Below are 23,576 nucleotides of genomic sequence, written 5' to 3' on the forward strand. Positions count from 1 at the left end.
ACCCGTGAGGGAGGCTGTGAGATGGGGCTTCCTGGGCATGAGGGAGGATGTGATATGAGGCTTCCTAGAGGTGTGAGGGAGGGTTTGTAGTGCCAGATGTTGATGACTGATATCCTTGTGGTGCTTGCTTGCTGAAGTAGCAGGGGTTGAAGTTTCCTCTGCATTCCTACCGACAGTTTGTGTATGGAATGTCAGTATTTGAACATCAGGTGGAGTGAATGGCAGGTTTTTAATTTTAGACTCTGGTGGACTGGACTGAGGCACAGTTGATGCCTGAAATGGGGCAGCCTGTTGCAGCTCATGGTGATTCACAACACCAGAATTCAATGGGAATATCCCAGTGCCTTTGAACCCACTCTTTATGTTATATGATGTCATTCTGTCTTTCAGAACTTTCTTCCGTACTGTGGGAAAGGACTTCTTCAGGCATGAGAATTTTTAGGCTTTTGCCTGAATTCAGGCATTTTGTTGTCCAAATTTACACATTTTTATTTTTGTCAGCTTGTTTTGGGCCTTTTAAGGCCAAATTCACACCTTTTTCAGGCAGTTAAAAAAATGGCCATTCTCGGACACTGGACCCATCTGTCATGCATTCTTCACTGGTCCATAGACTGCTCTATGACAGGGCTGAAGAATGAGATGACTAGGAAGGCAGAGAAGGACCACATTGTTCTGTCTAGCTGTGTATTTCAACTTACAGTAGGAAATGTGTGACACATGTTTATCATAGATGAGAATCCTAGGTTTCTTGGATAGATTCTCATTGTGCTTGAGAAAACAGTTCACAAACCAATCATAGAAGTTGTGTCCTTGATAGATCACAAAGAGAGGCAGAAGATAACCTGAGGCTGACCTTCCACAGTAGACAGTCACTTGCTCTCGGCCAGATCCTCCAATAATAATAATAATAATACAAAACATTTATATAGCGCAATATATCACAAGAATGATCCCAAAGCGCTTTACAAAGAAACAAACAATATAAAGATTTATAACACTTAAAAAACTACCTTAAAGTACCTTACAATTACATACACTATACCAGCCTAAACAACCATTAAGTTCGTGAGAGAGGAATCAATAACACAGGGCTCGCCTGGCTAAATGGGAAGAACACCAAACAACAGACAGGGCAGACCAGCCTGAAGGCTGACTCCACTCCCTCGAAATCAACAAGATATACTTAAAAAAAGGGCGAAACGAGATATGTACAAGAATCACCATCTGGCACAAATACAGTATAAAAAGTGTCATTAAGACGCCAACAAAACACAGATTATACACATATATCACTAATAAGATCACATTCAAAAAGTTACAAATTAAAGAGGTGTGTTTTGAGAAGATTTTTGAACGTGTCCACGGACGGAGCTTGGCGAATGTTCACAGGAAGTTGATTCCAAAGTGTTGGTGCCGCTGTTGTGTATGCTCTGTCACCGTAAAAACGAGTTGAGGACATCCGTGGGAGTTTAAGCAGGCTTTGTGAAGAAGAGCGAAGGTTACCCGAGGGATTGTATGGTTCGATGAGATTGGAGATGTAGTCCGGAGCTAAGCCGTGTTGACTCTCTTACTTCCTATGCATGCTAAATAAATGTCCATATGAGGTGTACGGATTACAACTACAATATCCCAATGTTTTGCGTCTTTTTTTTTCCAGTCACAAGCTGAAGCCATATCAGATGATAGGACTTAATTGGTTAGCTTTGCTACATAAAGAGGGTGTTAGTGGTATACTTGCTGATGAAATGGTAAGCTTTTTTTATTCACTCCCTCAACACATTCACATTAAAAGATAGCAGCATCACTTATCTTTTTCTTTTTTGATTTAACAGTTTTGAAATTGTAGAGATAAAGTGACAAATCCGGATAAGTGAAACAGTTTGTCGCGCGGGGCAGGGGTAGCGCTAGAACTAAGGTCTGGGTGCTTAATCTCGCCGATAAAGTCTGCGGCGTGCCCGCAACCCAAGACGCAGACCCAAGCCGATGCGCCTATGCTTAGAAATAAAATACTGTTGCGATATGCACTAAGGTAAGCTGACAATATTATTTATAAGGTTTCCTGCAGTAGAACGGACGCGCCGCATCTATTGTTTTTTATACCGCAGGCCGCCGACACAATTAGTTGTTATCAGCTAATCTGTTTTATCACCGAAAAGTGTGAGACTGATCAATAAACACCACCGCATCAACTCAATACGAAGCCTACCGCGGTAAGCTTCCAGCACCGATCTATTTACATAGGCCTACCTAAAGTCACTGATTTGAAACTCTTATCTTAAAGCATGTTTATATTGTTAATTAACATATAACTGGTAGGGGAAATGGCCTGGCGTGGTTGAAGCTTTTGGATTATAGCTTTTTCAAAGCCGATTGGGAGCCATTCTGGAAATAGGACTCATTTTAAAATCGCTGGTAAATTGGTAAAAATGGTTTAACCATAGACCCTGGGTATAACCTAGAAAGGTTTTCGATTTCAACACACCAATAAATGAGCCTAATAGTAACATAATTATAACATTCCTCATGGTAATGTTACATGGGTCATAGAACTGTTTTTATACCGCGAAAACTTCAGATAACTGTCCTGAAAACATCAGTCGCTCGTCGCATGCAATACACGGCATGACGGCAATCCACTTTTCCGCATTAAAATATCTTCACTATCGCCTCGTGTTTTCATACACCCCACTGCACGTGCGAATTGGCAATCTTTCCCAGTTTCGCGTTATTTCTAGAAAGGAGGGTGCAAGCATTCCCTGCATATTTTATTTCTACGATATCAGAATCAGAAGTTATGCTGAAAGGCATAGTCCATTATAATATATCTTCCCAAGAGAGAAAAAATCTGATTTTTATATAATTTTTATATGAGCTTAAACTCCTAAAAATGTACTTATTAAAAATTGTAATAGTATATTTGAAAAACGCTTAGCACAGAGTCGGGTTTCGCCCTTTACATGATAAATGAAAACATTGGGCGATCTAAAACATGCTTCAAAGTCTTACTTTTTTAATCGAGTCGTATCAATTTCATGTATATGATCAACCAAGCTTCATTAATAAAAATAAGTATAGTCCTGACGTTTATGACAATGTACAGTATTTCAAATTCTAATTTTCCATTTCGTAGGTTGTCATGATCTGTTTGCCGATACACCTCCTGATTGAATCGCCGCCCCAATTAACATTGTTTGAGCATTCAATAGAATAATGAGATAATCTGTTAATTCTGTTTACCACTAAAGTGTGTGAATTGTTCTCGATTGACCGGGAACGGGACCGTGTTTACAACTCTATCCTGATTGCGAGATTAAATCAATTGCATGGGATTTGGCAGTTCACACATCGGATTTGGCAGCCGTGTTTACAACTCTATCCTAATTGCCAGATTAAATCAATTACATGGGATTTGGCAGTTCACACATCGGATTTGGCAGCCACAAGTCAATAATATTATAATAATCTGCATTGCATTTGCCACTTCGATTTTCGTTTAGTGCCGGCCAGTTAGGGCCTACTAAAATAGGGCCTACTAGTGCCGCCCGTAAAGCAAAAAATCACTAGCTACCGATACCATCAACAATAGCTGGTTAATACTGTAACAGTAAACAGTTATATTCATCCATTATCACACATTCACACACACTCCCTAGATGTTTATAGTTATATTGACCCATGATTTAAACCAGCGTAAACAATGAACATTGTTTATTCAATGTGCACTAGTGCAGAAGTCCGTCGTACTGCGGTGTACCGCGACTGGTGCCACTACTATTAGTGACCATTGATTTTATCGGAAATCTCAAGAGGTGCTAATTGCTACTTACAGAAGTGTGAAAAAATGGGATGAGGTACGCCCCATTTGCGGGATCCCGCTAAAAACTGCAGTGCGACTGGGTAGGCTTTATAAATAATATTGTCAGCTTACCTAACTAAATGTGTGTCTGCTCGATGAAAAGCCATGTTCAGTCACCCGTTCATCGGCTTGATCATTAACTCCTACATTTCATAACCGCTTATAACACTTGACAACAATACCCTTGCAAATTAGTGTCCTTGAGTGCGTTGATTCTTTGCGGATTATATCGACTGATCCGCAAATTGCTCACGGTGAGTAAACTCAAGTACGTACTACAATAAACATTAATATAAAGGTTTTGAGTAATGAATGGCAAACCGCAGAGCAAGAAGATGGCAAGATGTTGCGAACTCGATGCCCATAACTGCTCCGACTTCGCAACCAGGTATATGGCTACACTATATTAATTCATCGGCGTGCTGCGGCTTGAAACTGCAAGACGCAGTAGAGCCATCGAAATGCTGCGAGACGACGCAGAGGTAATCGGCGAGATTAAGCACCGGGTCCTAAACACTCCAGTGTCCGCATGGACCCCTGAACTTGCAGAAAATTAAAAAAGTAGGGGGTCCGGAGTAGAGTTTGGCGAGTCCAAGTTGCACAAATGCAGCATAAATAGTATGTCTGCAATAGCGCTAGATTGAAAAACTGGGGGTCTGCAGGGACCCCTGAACTTGCACAAAATTTACAAACAGGGGGTCCGAACTCTATTTTGGTGAGTCTAGGACCCCAAAAAGCAACCTAGCGCTACCCCAGGGGCGTGGGGGGCTCATGTAACAAGCACCCGCATGTGCAATTTTGATCAATTTATTTTTCAGACTTTTTTTATATTTTTTTTTTTACATTTCCGGAAGTGGATTATGATATTTCATCATAAAAAGAGCACAACAAATTTTTTTTCTCTTTACGGGTTGATACCCTCATAGCCTATTCCCCGATCCCTAGCGTTCGCTAAAAGCATCAAGCATTCAACATACTCGCTTCGCTCGCACCGTTTCAGGTTTTTTCTTCAACAGCTAATTAACATCACTGCTTGAAGATAATAGGTTGCAATTTCCAAACGTACGTATTGTATGACCTTAGATCTATTCAAAGTTACGTCACTTGAGAGTGATTGTGAATAGATGTGCGAGAGTATGATATGTACGTTTGGAAACCGTAACCTCTCTAATGCCCATACACAATTTCTGATACTTATATGTTGTGTAATTAACTGTTAACTACACAACCTATTATCTAACAGCATTTTCTAAGTATAATTTACAATTTTTTGTTGGGTCTCAAGCAAAATTACAATCGTTACTAATGAGGTTTATGTAACTGGGGCCATGTGTTACATATGGTTTTGCATTTGACTTTTGGAATGCCCAGCAATGATTTGTAATCTTACATTGATTAAGTGCTAAAACAGGGACAACAATAGATAAATCAATACTGGCATAATATCACTGAAAGATGGCATTTGAGTATTACACATGTTCTTCTAAATGCCTCTGAGCTTGAAGATAATTGTCAATGGATTAAAATGCATATTTTCCTATGAAAATCACACAGCCTGATTTGGGGTGCAGATCAGGGAGTGTGAATTGTAAAAGTATATTGCACCTTTCAAATAAACATCTCAAAAAAGTAACTAACCCCCCTTAAATAATGGCCATTATTCAAAAAACGGGCAATTGTATTGCAAGTCTGTAAAATGTGTTGGAATTTATTTCTGCACATTTTGACACCTCATTTGTAGCAATATAGTAGTTTTTTAATAATGGTCATTATTTAAGGGGGGTTAGTTACTTTTTTTGAGATGTTTACTTCAAATATTATTTAGCCTGCTGCTAACATCTGATTCTTGATTGTTATATTTTTGATGTATTTCAGGGTCTTGGTAAAACAGTGCAAACCATAGCTTTCTTAGCATATCTACTTGAACAAGGAAACTGTGGACCTCATGTCATTGTAGTGCCATCATCAACATTAGGTATGTATACTTTGTGTCACTTCTAGTTTGTTTGTGATGTCTACGGGTGGGCATTGCCAGGGTTTTCCATGTCGCAATATCGTGGCAAAATTTTACGCGATATCGTTCATATCGCGATAAATTTCAAGACCTGGAAACTCAAACACTGTCCACGTTCGGCCTGATTTTTGCGCAATTTTCAACAAAACTAATGATTAAAATGATATTAAATGGATTCATGGAAGGAAGTAGGTACATCGCAAGTGTTTCATTATATTTAAACACATCAAAAGAAATAAGACCCCCTCTGAACATGTCGTCATAACATTGTAAGATTTCGTTTTGTACCAATGAAATTAACTTTGAAATAATTATATGAATGTTTACTAAGTGCTGTTTGAAAATGAGAGATTTCCATGACTTCAGTGCTGAATGAGCCTAAATTGAAGGCAAAAACTGCCCTTTTCAAATGTCACAAAGTAGGCCTATGCTTGTCACAAAAGTTGATTCATGGCTTGTTACTAATGGAAAACCCCATGTGTTTGAGTGCAGTTTAAAATCCTCACCAAGTGAACATTTACTGTAATGTGTATCGATTCTTGATCATTCAGCCATGCAAATCCCCTTGGTGCAGAGTTCAGCACAGTGAGTTGTAAGATGGCCAGTTCCATTCCTTGTCCCAATACGTCTTGCAGTTAACAAGCATAGGCCTACTTTGTGACTTTTGGAAAGGGCAGTATTTGTCTTCAATTTGGGTTCATTCAGCCATGAAGTCACGGACATCTTTCATTTTCACAAAACATTTAGTAAACAATCATATAATTATTTCTAAGTAAGTTTTATTGGTACAAAGTTTTACTTTACGATGTTATGACGAAATTTTCAGAGGGGGGCTTATTTCTTTTGATGTGTTTATAATGGTAAAATCTGACTACAAACTTGGAAAGTATCGCCAAATTGGCAACTTTATTCAGCTTTCATTTGGGAGTTGTTGAGTTTATCGTAGGGTCATCGATGAAGCAGTAAGTGTTATCGCATCGTGATAATTAATATTTTCTCAAGATATTGTCGCCCACCCTTAGTGATGTCACTGCATGGTTTAGGCTGCATAGCCTTGAAATGCTTGTGTTCACACAATCACCGTAATATGATTGAAAGGCAGCACAAGCAGAAAGCTTGCTCACACATGGATAAGCAGTTTGACATCACTCCCAGACTCAAAGCGACACAAACTATAACAGGGCTGTGATTTGCCCTTTCCCAGGGGTTAAAAAATAACATCTTCCTCATTCTCAGATCTATTTTTTTCATTTGTGTAAAGAGGAAGAAATGCTAAAATAAGTATAAAAATAGGTGATGGTCCACAGAAAAAAGAAATTACCCATAACTGACCTCAATCACAATGGTGACCTCCTTATTTACAGTAAAATTGTGTGCCAGAATTTGTGCAGAGAGCAGTTTTGTACTAAGATATTTTTAGCGCTGGGTGACATTTGTTGGCAAAATTGACAGAATTCTGGACTAATATAATAAAATTAGGCAATTTTGGCCTCCATTGCTATAAAGTATAATTGCAGCTGAGTGGTGAGCTCCAAAGCTGAATGGCGGGCCCTGTCGCCCACTACCGCCATCTGTAGCCACATCCCTGGCAAAGAGTTATATCTAAGTTTGATTTTCATCAAGTTGCTGCTTATGCCCAATGATCTAGGAAACAAATAAAATAAAAATCAGAAAATTCCACTGAAAAATGTCATGTTTTGCACATTGAAATATTCACCGACTTGGTGCTTGGTGCTGGGGCATGGACATTTTTGGAACAAATTTGGTATAGCTGTTAATATGCTGTTGTATCTGTATATATGTGTCAGTAAGTGAAATAAAAATATAACATTGAGCAATTATTTTCTTCAACAGATAACTGGAATCGTGAGATTATTAAATGGTGTCCATCATTAGAGGTGTTAATGTATACTGGAGCTCAAGAATATAGGTCTGAACTTAGATATCAAATCTTGGATGGCAGTGCTCCATTTGATGTCATTGTCACAACGTAAGTACATACATGTAGCTATACCGTTAAACCTCATCCACAAGCATAGTGTGTTTTTGATGAAGGCAAAATTAATATGACGTAGCCAAAAATATGCCAATACAATAGATTGGTCTTACAATAATACTTGTTTGCATAAACTTGTATCAAATAGTCATTAAATTTGCTCAAATAGTCGGGTATCTACCAGGTTTTAATGTGCATCCCCCCCAGGACTCTACCAAACCAACTTTTTTAGCTTCCTTTTATGGTCCTATAACACATTCTTGCAATGAGAGGAATAATTTGGTGCGATTGTTAACCAGATTTGAGCAACTTTGAAATTTGACCACTGTGTTGACCTTTAACCTTGAATATGGCGGAGTGCCGGAAATATTTTTGTTAACATCTTGAATGTGTTATAGGACCATAAAAGGAAGCTAAAAAAGTTGGTTTGGTAGAGTCCTGGGGGGGGGTGCACATTAAAACCTTGTAGATACCATAATGTTATAATTCTGTCGATGGACGGCGCCTGGATTAATTTAGCTTTCACCAAAAGCAATATGCTTGTAGACGAGGTTTTACGGCATAGCAAGAAGAGTAATTTTTTGATTGGCCAATAACATTGATTGATTGATTAATTGATTGATTGATTGATTAAGTGAGCAAATGGTTAGATGGGTGAGCGAGTAAGTGGGAGAGTGTGTTGATGACCCGGAGTGTACTCCCACATTCATTCAATCCATCTTTATTATGGAATGCTCTTTGAGGGTTATGAAGAAAAATAGAGTTTACTATTAACCCTAACTTCCCCATGCTTTCTGGCTATAGGACAGGAATAAAGAGAGAAGATGAACAAAGAAGTTGTTTTGTTTCACCCATGATTTGGTTTTGAACTGTTCTGAAAGTTCTAAAAACCCTGCAAGAAGTTGGTAATTTTTCCATTAAAAACTGTAATATAGACAGTAAGTGTTTAACCTTGATTTTTGCTGTTTGTGTTTCTTATATTGTAGGTACAATACTTGTACATCCACTATTGATGACCGTGCCTTTTTTAGGAAGCTACGCATTCAGTATGCCATATTTGATGAGGGCCATATGCTGAAAAACATGAACTCAAATAGATACCAGCATTTGATGAAAATTAATGTAAGTATAATAAGTGATGGGAGTATTTTATGTATGTAATTAAAAGTGTGTAACCCAATTGACAGCCTAACCCTCCTACTTTACTCCATCAAAATGTAGATTTTGGTATCGGGAGAAAGCTTTTTTTTAATATAATCCCAAATTGGTGATCGTCTGTATCTCTTTAGTCCATGAGTAAACTAATTATAAACTAGTATTGTTTATAGCATGTTTTAGATATTTTGGTTTATTCCTTTAATTTATCCCAAGGAATGTGTGATGCAAGCGTAATAACGTAACGCTATGCGTAGAATGTGTTAGGCCGCTTGACCCATTATTGCAGAATTAAGGGCTCACATGATCCCAGGGAATGTGTGCATCCAGATGCAAACAGACAAAGCCCATCAGATTGGGCTTTATTTAAAAGCAGAGACTTTCATTGAGGCTATAGACCCTATGCAATAAACCGACCCGGACAGCATAACAATTGAAATTGCAGCCATGTTGGAGGACATGTTTCAACTGACAGAGGGACAGGTCCCTAGATCGACTCCACAATCATTCATACCTACCACTTGTTTTATTGTATTACCATCTGCAATTCCCAATGAAGGCCTCCAGGAGGACATGATTTTATTTAAATGATGATGAGTCTGTCATGAGTGACGTCATATTGGGCTATTCCATTTAAAATCCACACTCCCTCTGTGGAAGATTTAACTAAAGTCTACCACAGAGGGAGTATGAGTTTCAAATAGAATAGACAGTTGGGTAACTCTTCCATTTCAAATACTCACCCCAGTTGTGGAAGATACAGGTACAGCCATAATACATGGGGAGTATTCATTTCAAAATTAATAACCAGTTACATTTGAAAAACATACTCCCCCTGTGGAAGATATTTCCAAAATCTTCCACAGGGGTAGTGTGGATTTCAACTGGAATTCCCCAATTTGCATACCCTCTATTAAAATATGAATATATTTTGTCAATTCTTGCTATTTCAGGCCAAGAGAAGATTGCTACTCACAGGTACACCATTACAGAACAACTTAATGGAGTTAATATCTCTACTTAGCTTTGTCATGCCTGATATATTTATGAACAAGGCTTCAGAACTCAAGAGAATCTTTGGATTCAGGGTAAGAATTTTGTATTTTTTCCTCCTTGAAGAAATGAAGAGTTCAGGTAGAAACATTGTTGGCTATGGTGTCATACATAGATTTGGTTTAAAATGATACAGGATGTGTAGATGGGTGAGAAAAAAAGCCTCATTCAATAAAATTGATAAATGTTTGAAAATGAATACTTTGTTTAAATATTATTTATTCTCCTTATATATCTCCTTTATATAACTGCTTTTTGGATCTTTTTATTACAAAAATGTTACTATTAGTGATTTTTCCCTATATATTGGCCAGTAATAAAAGGGATATTTGAAGGTAATGTTAGTACTTGCTCAAATTTTCTTGATTTGAAACACTGAATCACCAAATTCATAATTATTGGCAGAGCTTACTATAGGGCCAATTTGAACAAACAAGGTGTTATATGAAAGGTTATTAAATTTATTATAGATAGAAACAATGATTTTTCTTTAAAAATAAACACTTTATCAAAAAAATCTGATGAGAGGTATTAGGCTTATTGTTCATACCTCAAACTATGGATACCATTCCCTCTAGGCTAGCAATAATTATTTGCAGAAATTTTTTCAAAAAGTAAAGAAAAACAAAAGAAATATTTTCAATTTTCAAGATCAGTAATAATATGACTTTGCTTCCAGCAAACAGTGCTGCCAAAAGTTAAAAAGACGCAGACTGCAATAGACAGAAAAGTTGGATACATTAATTGAGAAAATACAGGGTTGTAACAGAAAATTACAATATGTCGACTAATATCTATATGTGTCATATCTACACTAGTTGTCCATGCCAAACAGAGTTTGGAAAGGGGACTATAAAATGAGCTCTAAATGTATGTCTGGGTGTTTTTGCAGAAAATGTTAGCCTTTTTCAATTGGACTTTGATACAATGACTGTTGGGTATATTGACATGTGTGATGTCAAGTTGTCAACAGGTGTGAGGTCAAAGGTTTATATAAGGTCACTTGAATGATGTTATTTTAGAATTTTTTTTTTTACCCCAAAAGTATCCTGGGTCCACTATTGTGGTTAAAGAACCGCCATTTTTGTGGGAACACATTTTACGCGCCACATAATTTACTAATCCACTTGTTTGTTTGTTTGTTTGTTTGTTATTTTGTGCAGAAATTGAAGGAAAACGGAATGACAGAACAGAGTAGCTTTGAAGGGGAGAGGATAGCCCATGCCAAGCAAATCATGCAGCCATTTATGCTAAGGAGGGTCAAATCAGAGGTGATTTTGTAAAATTTGCTGAGATTTCTTCCCCTAAATAATTCATTTATAATCCAAAGTGTGCATAGGAGCTATTGGTTGAAGTGGAGATAAGGTGTTCTTGGTTAACATAATTTGAAGACTCTACATAAGTCAGGCGTTAAAAATGCCAGGTGAGCTGTCTATCACTCTCCTGAGGATGTATAAAGGAGAGCTTTAAGGAGAGTGATCACCTGTGCTCACCTCAAGACTGAGAAGTAAATGATCTAATTAGTAAACAGGTGCAACATTTGACAAAACAAAAGAGCACATCATATTAAGGGATGGCATCAAAACCCAACTGCTGGCACCCTAGCAGAACTGGGGTTTAACTTCTATTTTTTCGAACAGTTGAAACCAGGCCCAAACGACGGTTCTCCCAGGCCGCTGGAGGCTAGGTTTTGAAGTCATCCCTTATCTCTCATGGCTTTAGAATTAAGTTCTATACCCACATCAAGTTGATATAAATTGCTTTAGACTTTCTTTTTAGTTGTTTTTCACATCTATGAGCTTTGGAATTGGTCATATTTGGTTTTGAATTGTCCCTATTTCTGTGCCTACATTTGTTTTTTCTTAACACCCTGTTATGTATTTTGTATGTGTGTTACTTGTTCCCCCCCATCAAGTTGGTATACCATGCTCCTTCTTTTCAGCTTTATGATTAGTTTTATGTATATCTTATGTACATTTGCATTATAGGTACTGAAACAGCTTCCAGCCAAGAAAGAAAGTGTTGAGCATGTAGAGATGACCGTAGATCAACAAAAACGATATGTCGACCTGAAAGCAAGCCTTATACGGGATTTCAAAGACATGAATGATGAGGGTAAGAAACGCAAGACATCTAGTGCTTTGATGGAACTCAGGAAGATGGCCAACCACCCCTTGTTGTTACGGCATCATTATAATAATGACAAACTGAAAGAGATGGCTCATCTCATGCTCAAGGTATAGTAAATTAGTCTCTATATATTAAACAAATCTTGTTTCTCTATATATTTATTTATTTATTTATTGACAACAGTACAAAAAATATGCAAGAACAAATAAGCAATCAAGGGACATCACACAAGAAAGACACAACCAAGTCAATGAGCCAGGATAACCCATAAAGTTGGCTAAATATGCTAACTTATTTCCAATGGGGTCCATAAATGAAAAGGTACCTGCAAAAAGGTGATGAAAACAGCCACAAAAAAGGGGACAAAAATGAAATAAGTTAAAACATATTCAGCCAATTGGGCTTTTCCATTTTAGATCCTGACTCCACCTGTGGAAAATTTAGCCAAAGTCTTCCGTATTGGGAGTACAGGTTTTCAAATAGAATACACAATTGGATAACTTCCATTTGAAATACTCACTCCAGTTTTTGAACATACATGTACAGGGGTAGTACGGGAAATGCGCGCCCATGCATATATACACAATCAAAGCATAGTTTGGAATTTTCTAACGTTTCTCTGATTGGTTCTTGCTATCTAAGAGTGTATGAATTAGGGATTCAATCATGTTTCACCGTTGTTCATCACCGATTAACAACGATACGTTCGCGTCTTCTGCGAAGTAAACCACGCAGAAGACGCGAACGCATCGTTGTTAATCGGTGATGAACAACGGTGAAACATGATTGAATCCCTTTCAACAACGAAAAGAAGCTAAAGATCGGATAATTCACGATTATTTCACGAGGAATGTCATTTAATCATTACCACTCAGCCTTAATAAAACTTACATGATTTTCTCTACTGATATCAGCAATAAAACTACAGAAAACGGCAATGTTTAGCCGCTACCTGAAAAATACCGAATTCAACTTGTAAGCTTGCATACGCACAAAGGTTCCAGGCATGACGAATTTTACGCGCTCTCGTGTAACGCGTAGTCTCGCTCACGTTCGCGTATACGCTACTACAGTAAAAGTGTGGATTCATCATGGATTAACAACGGTTGGCTCCTGTACAAAGGTATAGGAAGAGTTGTTGATTCTTATCTGCACAGGAGCCAACTCATTATGATGCTGACCCAGTCCTTATTCAAGAAGACATGTCTGTGATGACGGACTGTGAATTACATAGACTATATGGTGAATAAACATACAAACAAACAGACTGACAAACATATTGTTTTCCTTTACAGGAACCAACACATTATGATGCCGACCCAGTCCTGATTGAAGAAGACATGTCTGTGATGACAGACTATGAATTACACAGACTATGCTTTGACTATCATGTCCTCACACCATACAGGCTGGACACAGAGTTAGTTGTGTCTTCAGGAAAATTTCAGATGTTGGATAAGCTACTACCAAAGCTGAAAAAGAAGAGGTAAGCTTACTGTTTATTGTGAAAGACAGAAAATCATTTGAAGGAAAGGATATGTCCAAAATGTATCATGGAGTATAATTTAGGTTAACCCTAACACCCAACCCTGTTGGGTTTTTGCTATCGGAAGTTAAAGAAGAACCGAAAAGGAGAGAAGATGAAGAAAGAAGTCACTTGGCACCCCTGGGATTCAAACCTCTGACTCCTCGCATGCCAAAGACACAATCACATACCGGTAGATACACGGGTAACACTGCCCCGGGCAGTGATTCCATGAGCATTTAAAACTTAGGGTGATTGCATCATTGCAGACCCTGGGATTTTGGGGAAAGTGCAGTTTTTGTGTAAGATTTTGACCCAGAAAAAAGTGGCTTTTCTGCTAAATTGTTATTTGTAGTATTAAAAAGAACATATATAAATATCAGGAAGCCAAGCCTAAAAAAAATTGTTATGTCTCAAAGGCTCTGCGCACGTTCATTTTTCTTTGCACGTCCATATCAGCTGATACAGCAAGTTCCTTTTTTTTAAGTAAAAATTCATGAAATTCTGTGACAAATTTGGAAGAAAACTTACTTGATTTGATACCCGGATTTGTTTAGGAATTATATCAACCACAATTTTTAATTGATGCAGTGTGCTTTTGAACACTTGAAAATAACATCTTAATTAAAAATAAAGTTTCAAAAAAATCTTTAAAAACTTTTTTTTAAAAACCCATTCCGCTTTCGTTTTGTAACTGCCACTGGCTTTGAGACATACATGTAGCATTATTTTTTAGCCTAATTTGTTTCCTTTTAATAGTTTGACAGAATATGATTACTAACAAATCAAGTCCATCTGTTACACATCAAGGGAAACATTCCATGTTGCATCATCATCAATTTTGTCGTAATTTTTAATTTATTTCCTGCTTGAGCTTTTTGAATTGCTTTCACCTTGTCATTGTACCAATGTTGCTTATTCAACAATTTGACTGACGTCATTAATCATATAGCTTGGCAAATGTTCAATACACCATTCTTCTCTAAAGTGCACAGATTTGGATAAGTGGTAGCTGTAATTAATTAAAAGAAATTAGCTCAAGTACTTTTCAAGGCTAATTTTACTACCGTACTACCGGTCCATTATGTTCTGCATGCAATGGGCTATTCCATTTAAAATATACCCCTGTGGAAGATTTTGGAAATATCTTCCACAGGGGGAGTATGAGTTTCAAATGAAATGAACATATTAGGCAGCTCTATTTGAAACTTACCCTCCTTCAGTGGAAGATTCAGATTTAATCTTTCCAAATGGTGTATAAAATTCTGCTTAATGTGTTCATTCCATTTGAAATTCATACTCCCCCTGTGGAAGATATTATACTTATTACTCTATACACATTCGGCTATCATATATCGAAAACACCAAAGGTCTAACATACATCGTTCTAAAGTTATGAAGCTTTGTGATGTCTAATTTCTTACATATTTTATTGTTTTTCATGGACCAGATCATATCACAAATTTTAAACTATGATTTTTTTAAACATTTTGAGAGAAATGGGTTTATAATTAAAACAGACTAAACATACTTTCGTTCAAATTCAAATGTAATTGGTGTGACTCATAACAACATGGAGGGATGATTATAAAATGGCACAGTTGCTGTCGCATGCAAATGTGCTTTGCGCACCATGTGACTGGTGTACTTATGTGAATTTATGCAAGCATATTAAGTTGGGACTTTGTTAATGTGTAGAGTAACAAAACCTGAATAGTTTTCACTTCTTTTTATAGTTTGAACAAGAATAGGCATGTATTGAGAGAATGGTCTAGAATGAGCGTTTATGGCGTTTCGACAGTATTTTTTGTGGGACATGAGAGCACCACAGACGTATCAACTTGCATTCTGAATACGAAGCATGTCTTTCTGATATCAAATAATTTTCATTTTATGAAATTCACGATATAATACAAATTTTATGACAAATTATTAAAATTTGATATTTTTCAAATTTTTTAATGATTTGCCATAAAATGTGTATTACATTGCTAATTTCAAAAATCAAAATTATTTGATATCAGAAGGACATTCTTCGTATTCAGAATGCAACTGATATGTCTGATGTGCTCTAATGTCCCACAATAAATACTGTCCAAACGTTCATACCCCAGACCTTAACAAACAGACATACAAAAACAAACCAAAAGGAAATAAAGGAATACTAATATAGCAATTTGTGCCCTGTTCAACTAAGGCCAAACAAAAGGTTTGTCTCCCAAACCTGTCAGGCATTGAGTTTTGCAAAGTGACAGGTGTGCTGTAAATCGCACGCCTGGATAACCCGAGGTGTGCTCTTAGGTGTGCTGCAAATCGCACACCTAAATAAATCAAGGTGTGCTTTTTTCAAAACTGGTGTATGACTATGATTTCATTTTCAGTTAAAACTTAGCAATATTGTGACTACATGTACTTTTTTTAATTGGCCACGGTTAAGCTCTGGGGTAATTAACGGTGCATTCTGCAAAGATGTCTTTTAGCTGTAAATTTGCTTTGGTGATAACTTTGCTTGTATCATTCGTGGTTAATTGAAAAATACAATAACAAGAAAAACTTATTTTACAAGTTGGTATGCACAAAGGGCAAAGTTGTATATTGTGTTCATATCACAATCTACCGTAATTTTTTAATTTTGTTTTTTACATTTTTATATTCCCCTGGATTTAGAATGTCCCTGGACCTTGGACTAATTGCTAGTGTCATTTGTAATTAATTTAATAAAAAATACAAAAAAATTACAAAAGATTTTAAAAATTATAAATTCTTGTTTAAAATAGGCAAATTAAGTAACTTATGTTCACATAATAATCTATGAATGATTTTCAAATGCATTTGTTTTGTATGCTTCTTTACATCATAAATAGGTTGCAATGTGAACATCAATTATAAATTTGCCTATTTTGAACATGAATTAATAATTTTTTTAAATCTTTTGTAATTTTTTTTTTTATTTCTAAAAATTTTTCAGGGACATTCTTAAGTTCCAGGGACATTCTAAATCAAAAAGAAAACTTAAAAAAAAAAAATTTTTTTTTTTTTTTTTTTTTTTAACGTGCGAAAAATCGCACCCCTCGGCGCATTTTCAGGCGTGCGGCGCGTGCGAATCGCACTCGCACGCCTTAAAACTCAATGCCTGACCTGTGCACATTAGTATGTGAAAGCCATCCCAGCATGTAGTTCTACATTATAAAAAAAATAAAGCTATAAAGTGCTACCCATGATTGTATGTGTGTTTAGCCCAATTTTTGTTGTTTTTGCTTTTCATTTAGTTATGGGGGGAAAAGAAGCGTCCATAACTAAATGAACAGCAAAACAAGAAAAATTGAGCTTAAAGGGAGTCTCCGGTAATCATAACATTATTCCTTATATGTTAGAAAAATGATTTTCAAGCATGAATCACATGCTTTAATATAAAACAAACTCATATTGACCATAAAAACAAATAAAAACAGTCGGCTCTCAACACGCGATATTCAAAATTCCTGTGCCGAAATTGTCTAAGTGCAATGATGTACTGGTTATTTGTGCTCAATTGTCATCACCCTTCATTATATTACTGGGACGTCATTGCACTTGACAATTTCGACGCCCAGGAATTTTGAATATTGTGTGTTGAGAGACAGATGTTTTTATTCATTTTGATGGTTGTTTTAAATAAAACCACATGATTTGTGCTTGATAATTATTTTTCATACATGTATAAGGCATAATGTTGTGATTGCTGGAGACTTCCTTTAATACACATACACACCCCACCATGGGTAGCACTTGGCTTTATTAAAAAAACATATTACCTAGCTTTTTTGCAATATGTTTGAGAGACCAACTTATTTTTAGGCCTTATTATAGATAGCAAGTTAAAGTAATTAATTAGTAATAGTATTGAGATAGCAACCATTTCAAGGATGCACTTGATTCATCTATTCATTTTCATTTATATAAATAGATCAATGACAGCTGTGCAATGTTTATGGTATGGTATAGGCGGGATGGACTTTGTATACTATATACGTGACTTGATCAAGGGAAATGATTCACTTGCCCACAGAGCAACTTTGTAATTTGAACACCATGCAAAAGCTAATATGTGACGCAATCCGGTTCATGGAGGCCAAAGGAGACACTTTTGAAAATTGAGTTACCGTATTCATTCCAATAAGCGCTCAGGGCGCTTAACAAAGTCATTTTGGGTGGGCGCTTATTTTTTACCTGGATTACCTAATTTTTTCTTAAGGGCGTTTATTAGAGACGAATTCACATACGTTATAAAAGGGTCCCGAGATGTTCTGGTAGCTTTTCTCAGAAAATGTATTGCAAATTTACACAGGACTTGTAGTCCTCCAGCTATTTCACTGTATCGACGTCTATCTGTCACTTCAACATTCATGGTAGTATATGGTACCCTTTAGCAAATTGAAAATACACTGGGTGGGCACTTATTGGGGCATGAGCGCTTATTGGAACGAATACGGCAATATAATTAATACCTTCCACAAGCATTATGCTATCATACGCTGAAAACGCCAATGGCCTAGCATACTTGGTTCCAAAATTATAAAGTTTTGTGATGTCTATTTTCTTATGTATTTTATTGTTTTTTTACTCCATATTTTTGCCTTTATCTCAATTTCAAATTTGCCACCTTTGGCCTCCATGGACCAGATTGTATCACATATGAGACCTGTTTTCACAAAATGAGCGGAAAGTTGCCAGGGAAGAAAAGGAGATATTGTTCATGTCAGAAAACAATAGAAAACAAAAAAAAATCTTCATTGAAAAATTTGACTTTTGAAGCTCAGTGATGGAGTAACCTTGAAAAGTTATATATCATTGGCCCAACACAATTGTGGGGCTTATGTTATCATCCAAATTGTTGCCTGCCTGGTTGTTTGGCTGTCCGGGCAGGGGCAAATTCACTAATCCACTCTGCAGCTTAAAGGCAATAACCGATCAACTTTAAACTTGGTATGGTGATTATGTTATTATGAAAGAGAGATGGGCGCTCCGATCACTGTTTACACAGGATCGCCTCCTTTACCTTAACCTTGCATTCTTATCATATAGGGTAACAGCTGTGCAATCCAAACTTGTTACAATTGGACAATTGTGGACTGTCTTTTGTGTTATATGTAACAGGTGGACTTATCTGTATTTGTAACAATTGGACAAACTAGATCACCACCAAATGAAAAGATTTAATTGGCATATAATGTGCTGGCTTAGCTATTGAAGCCATAATGAATGATAAAATTGAGTCAAATTTTAATTTTGTTATTCATTACCAAATACCAAACATTATTGCGTAATATTACATTAGTAACAACTGTCAGTGTATTTTGCATCCCTGATAGATATTGCTTCATAAGAACTCGAAATACATTTAAGTTGCATGTAAGATGTTCAAACAAATGGTACCAGATGCTTGAATTGCATGTTTCAGAAGATATTTATGTATATAAGGGAAGAAACAATAAGTACAATGACATCCTGTAAACAAAAATATCTTTCCTTGGGGGAGGAGTAAAAAATCTGATTGTGTTTATAAAACACCATATTTAAAAAAATTGGTAAAGTTGAAAAAGCACTTTTGTTTATAAGACATCATCAAACTTTGGGTTGTTCAGCTAGCAATGCAACAAGTTGTAAATGCAGTCAAATTGAAGTACTCAACTTGCTTTACAATATTGTACAGGGTATTTGTTAATACTCTTACAATATGAATCTATTATCGGTGGAAATATTATCAATATCAGAAATCTGACATTTCCCCTGATAGGCCTATAATGGTGATCTAGATATAACAATTTTCATTAAATGTTGTTTTATAATATGCAGGGTTCTCGTGTGCTGCTATTTAGCCAGTTTGTAATGGTGCTAGACGTAGTGGAACCATACATGAAACATCGGGGACACAAATTTCTACGCTTGGATGGACAGACACAAGTTGCAGACAGGTAGGTGTCAGTTAGCGTGTTTTTATTGAGTCTCCTGCATTTTACCGGTAAAACTGTTCGCCGTCAAATAGCGGCGAAAGGCGGATAACGGTCAGTTTCCATTGCACGTTGTTTACCGGTAAACACTCGATGAACAGCGTCAATTGACACACCTTTAAAGTTTGCCGGCGAAAGGTCGTGCACTGGGGTCAATCCCCGGATCAATCGCAAAGCATTGTGGATTTTAATATTGTAGTATTTTCTTAATTGTTTGGCTAAAAATGAGGTAGCAAACATGAGAAAAGAAGACTGAAGAATAATGTTTTTTTTATTGGCGTTTTCATTCGTTCTCGTACATCAAATTACGCCATTGGGAAATCCCCCTCAGTGATATCGACGTGAGTACTCAGTATTGAAAAAAAAAAAAAAAAATAGGTCTTAGAATTTAATCTTTCACAGTTTAATTTCAGTTAATTATTTATAGCGAATAGTAATTTAACATCAACAACATAATATTAAATTCATGAAATCTTTCTAATTTTCTGAAGCACACACCGCCGCGGATATCCGAGTTGATTTCTATTTTTTTTTCGCATGCACAGCTGGATTCATCCGCTGATGTTGTTGTTGTTGTTTTATTTCATGGCTTTTACTAGGGTCATAAATCATAACTCATGTTAAATATTTAGCATGATATGTATAATGCAGGGATAATGCATTATGAATATTTCTTCCCTTTACTTTATTTATAGCAAGTGAGTCAAATATTTGTATGTGATTAGGCCTAAGAATTTTTGCGAACGGAATGGTATAATCATGGTATAAATACATAAACAAGCTAGCTCATTGATGATGCAGAGGTCAATTTCGCGACTCAACTTCCGTTTTCTTCCCTGTATGCGCATTCAATCGGAACGGAGTGAGTTTCTATTGAGCGTTTGCGGTAAGCGTCCCGCTTATTTTCCTTCCTCAAGAAGGAAAAGCGTTTCGTAAAAAACTCGCCCCTGTTTACCGGTAAATAGCGGGGAAGGTCAGTTTCTATTGAGCAGAAATAATCCCTTTACCGTCTTTTTACCGGTAAACGGTCCCAATAGAAACACGCCTAGTGATGAAGTATAGATATATGTTTCAGTATCACGGAAGATGGTTTGACCTCTGTTTGAATGTGACATACTTTAGTGGGTGTGGTTTAGCTTGCTTGTAAGTGCTAATAAATTTCATTGGTGCCTATGAGGTGGCATCGCAGTTGTCATGGAACATGTATGTCAAGGCGGTGTGCATAATGTAGCTTATTGTAGGCATATGCTAAGTGCGCAATACTCGCACATGATTGCAGTAAGCGCACCTTAAGTTGTAAACCAGTTTCGTTCATTTTAGAATAAAGGGAGTTTTCACAGTGGTAATTTAATTTTTGCTAAATGAAATAGTTTATTAAGAATGCGAGTAACCGATAGGAATTTTTGTTTTTACTCTTGTGAATTGGCTGCCTGAATTTTGTTGTATTCACCATGAAAATGTCATTTTCCATGCAATTCTGTGGGCGCCGCCATCCAGTAGTTATATAAGTATCAAAAGGACTGCTCTAGGGAAAGATTAAATCTTACTCATGTTTACCGACCCAGAGTACCAAGTAATTTCAAGTAGTATTAATTTAGTTGTAAATCCCCCGTTTCTACAGCAGCACCATCGGGAAATTGAATCCGATTTAAAGTTTTTTTCACTGAAAATTCATGTCTAATTAAGGCCCCCACCCTTTGGAAAAATGCAATGCCCTGGGGCGTTTATTACAGAGTGACAATACTGTATGTTTCAAAGAGGTCCATTTGACAAGCATGAGTTTTATGATTGTTCTCACCTGCTTAACCTTTTGTTTTAATTTTACAGGCTGGAGTTGATTGACAAGTTCAACAATGACACAGACATCTTCATATTCCTGCTATCAACCAGAGCTGGTGGTCTAGGCATCAACTTAACAGCAGCCAATGTAGTCATTCTACATGATATTGATTATAACCCATACAATGATAAGCAGGCTGAGGATAGGTGTCATAGAGTGGGACAAACAAAGTAAGAAGCTTGGGATTATATTGTGTGATTACTGTTTAAAGCAGTATGCAGACTTTTTATTGTACATAAAATATTGTATGTAACATATCTATGTTATTTAATCTATTGCCATTCTATTTCCAGTAATGTTTAAGTTCTAATGAATGTTTGATGACGTAAAATCGATAATATATTTCTGCTAGATATTATATGTAACATATTATCGATTTTTCGATTACTGGAAATAGAATGGCAATAGATTAAATAACGTAGATATGTTACTTACAATATTGTACGTCTAATACTCGGAGTCTGTGGAGCGCTTAATGGGCTGTTCCAGTTGAAATCTGTATACCCGCTATGGAAGATTTGACCTTTATCTCCCACGTAGGGAGTATGATCGTCAAATGGGGTTACCTGAATGGGTGACTCTGTTTGAAATCTACTCCCCCTATGTGGGAGATTAAGGTGGTGTCTAATATAAGGCATAGCCCAATGCCGAATAACAGTTTACTATAGATTATTCCTACTTCCTATTTTCCAGCTTTCCCGTAAAGAAGTCGGTAACATCACTCTCTGTTATTGCTGGGTTCATATTATAGTGCCATTCCGCTTGCCGTTTTAAAGTAAACGCTTTGTGATTGCTGCTTGCAAATAAATACAAGTCGCAGTCATCAAACGGGATACCATGCTCTTGTTCTCATTGGCCAAAATAGTATCTAGTGCCTTACGTCACGATCGTTACTGCTCCAGAATTGACTTAAAGGTAACTCCTTGCGATTTACACGTCCTGTAACGTTTCTGGTGCGACTGCAGTGACACAAATATCACCTTTGAGTAAATTTTCTTATGTTTTTTTTTTTCTTTTTTTTTTCTTTGCTGCTGATTGTGACCTGTATCACTTTCATTTATACAGACTTTGGTGTGATTGGGTCAGATTGTGTAACGTTTATGAATTGGGCAAATAAAATTTGTAATTAAACCAATTTTGCATGATTTTGTTTCTCCAGAGATGTGTCGGTGATGAGATTAATAAGTAAAGGCACCATTGAAGAAGCCATGTTGAAATGTGCTCAGTATAAACTAAGACTAGAGGAGCAGATGACAACAAACAATGAAGGTATAGAAGCCTGTTGTATTTATTCAAATAAGTTGACCTTTGACACCACGATTAGCATTAGTGATGAGCCAAGCACCCATGGATTAATAACATCAGTTCAATGGCACTGTGAATTCAAAGACTACTCTGAATTCACAGACCGTCTTTGAATTCAAATGTTCTTGCTAACTTCTTACTACATTTGTAGCTAGTTTTGTTTCAAGGTGCTTACATGCTGTTGTTTATATTGTTATGGTTTAAACATTTCCTATGTGCTACAACAACATAATATCTTAGCAGCATTCGGACATTTCTGCTTTATTGCTTCTTTTTGCTCTGCTTAAAAATATTGCACAGATAGAATTTTAATGTGCACAGATGAATTTGAAGCAAAAAAGCTCTTTAACTAAACTGTCTAATGTACCAAACAGACTGCTTATACTTTGATCAGCTTGTAATCGGCGGGCCTTATAACATCGCGGATTAATATCAAAATATTTTATTTCGAAAACTTTCTTGCGATATCTCGCCAGAACCATTACAAATTATTAAATCAAGTCCTATACTTTGTCTACTTTCTTTAACACACAAAATATAGACCAGACAGGTCAACTTATAGCACTCTTAACGTGGGTCTACTTTTCGACGTAATGGTAAAAGCCTAATATTTCCCACCTTTTACGAGCTGATCAAACTATAAGTATTTTATTTGCTGTCAAAATTGAAACAAGTGAAAAATTGAAAGAAGTGAAAAATATGTGAAATCACA

General features: G+C 36.5%; 1 protein-coding gene across 1 annotated transcript in view; it reads left to right on the forward strand.

The window, feature by feature from the left end:
- The window catches only part of LOC140157757 (SWI/SNF-related matrix-associated actin-dependent regulator of chromatin subfamily A containing DEAD/H box 1B-like), a 50,169-nt gene that overhangs the window by 16,973 nt on the left and 9,620 nt on the right, over positions 1-23,576 (forward strand). The window contains 11 exon segments of the mRNA XM_072181004.1: positions 1,658-1,748; positions 5,732-5,831; positions 7,725-7,860; positions 8,853-8,988; positions 9,975-10,109; positions 11,238-11,345; positions 12,063-12,311; positions 13,500-13,694; positions 19,565-19,683; positions 21,547-21,729; positions 22,719-22,828. Of these exon segments, the coding sequence (XP_072037105.1) occupies positions 1,658-1,748; positions 5,732-5,831; positions 7,725-7,860; positions 8,853-8,988; positions 9,975-10,109; positions 11,238-11,345; positions 12,063-12,311; positions 13,500-13,694; positions 19,565-19,683; positions 21,547-21,729; positions 22,719-22,828 (1,562 nt within the window).

Source organism: Amphiura filiformis, chromosome 7 (genome assembly GCF_039555335.1).
Source record: "Amphiura filiformis chromosome 7, Afil_fr2py, whole genome shotgun sequence".
NCBI lineage: Eukaryota > Metazoa > Echinodermata > Ophiuroidea > Amphilepidida > Amphiuridae > Amphiura > Amphiura filiformis.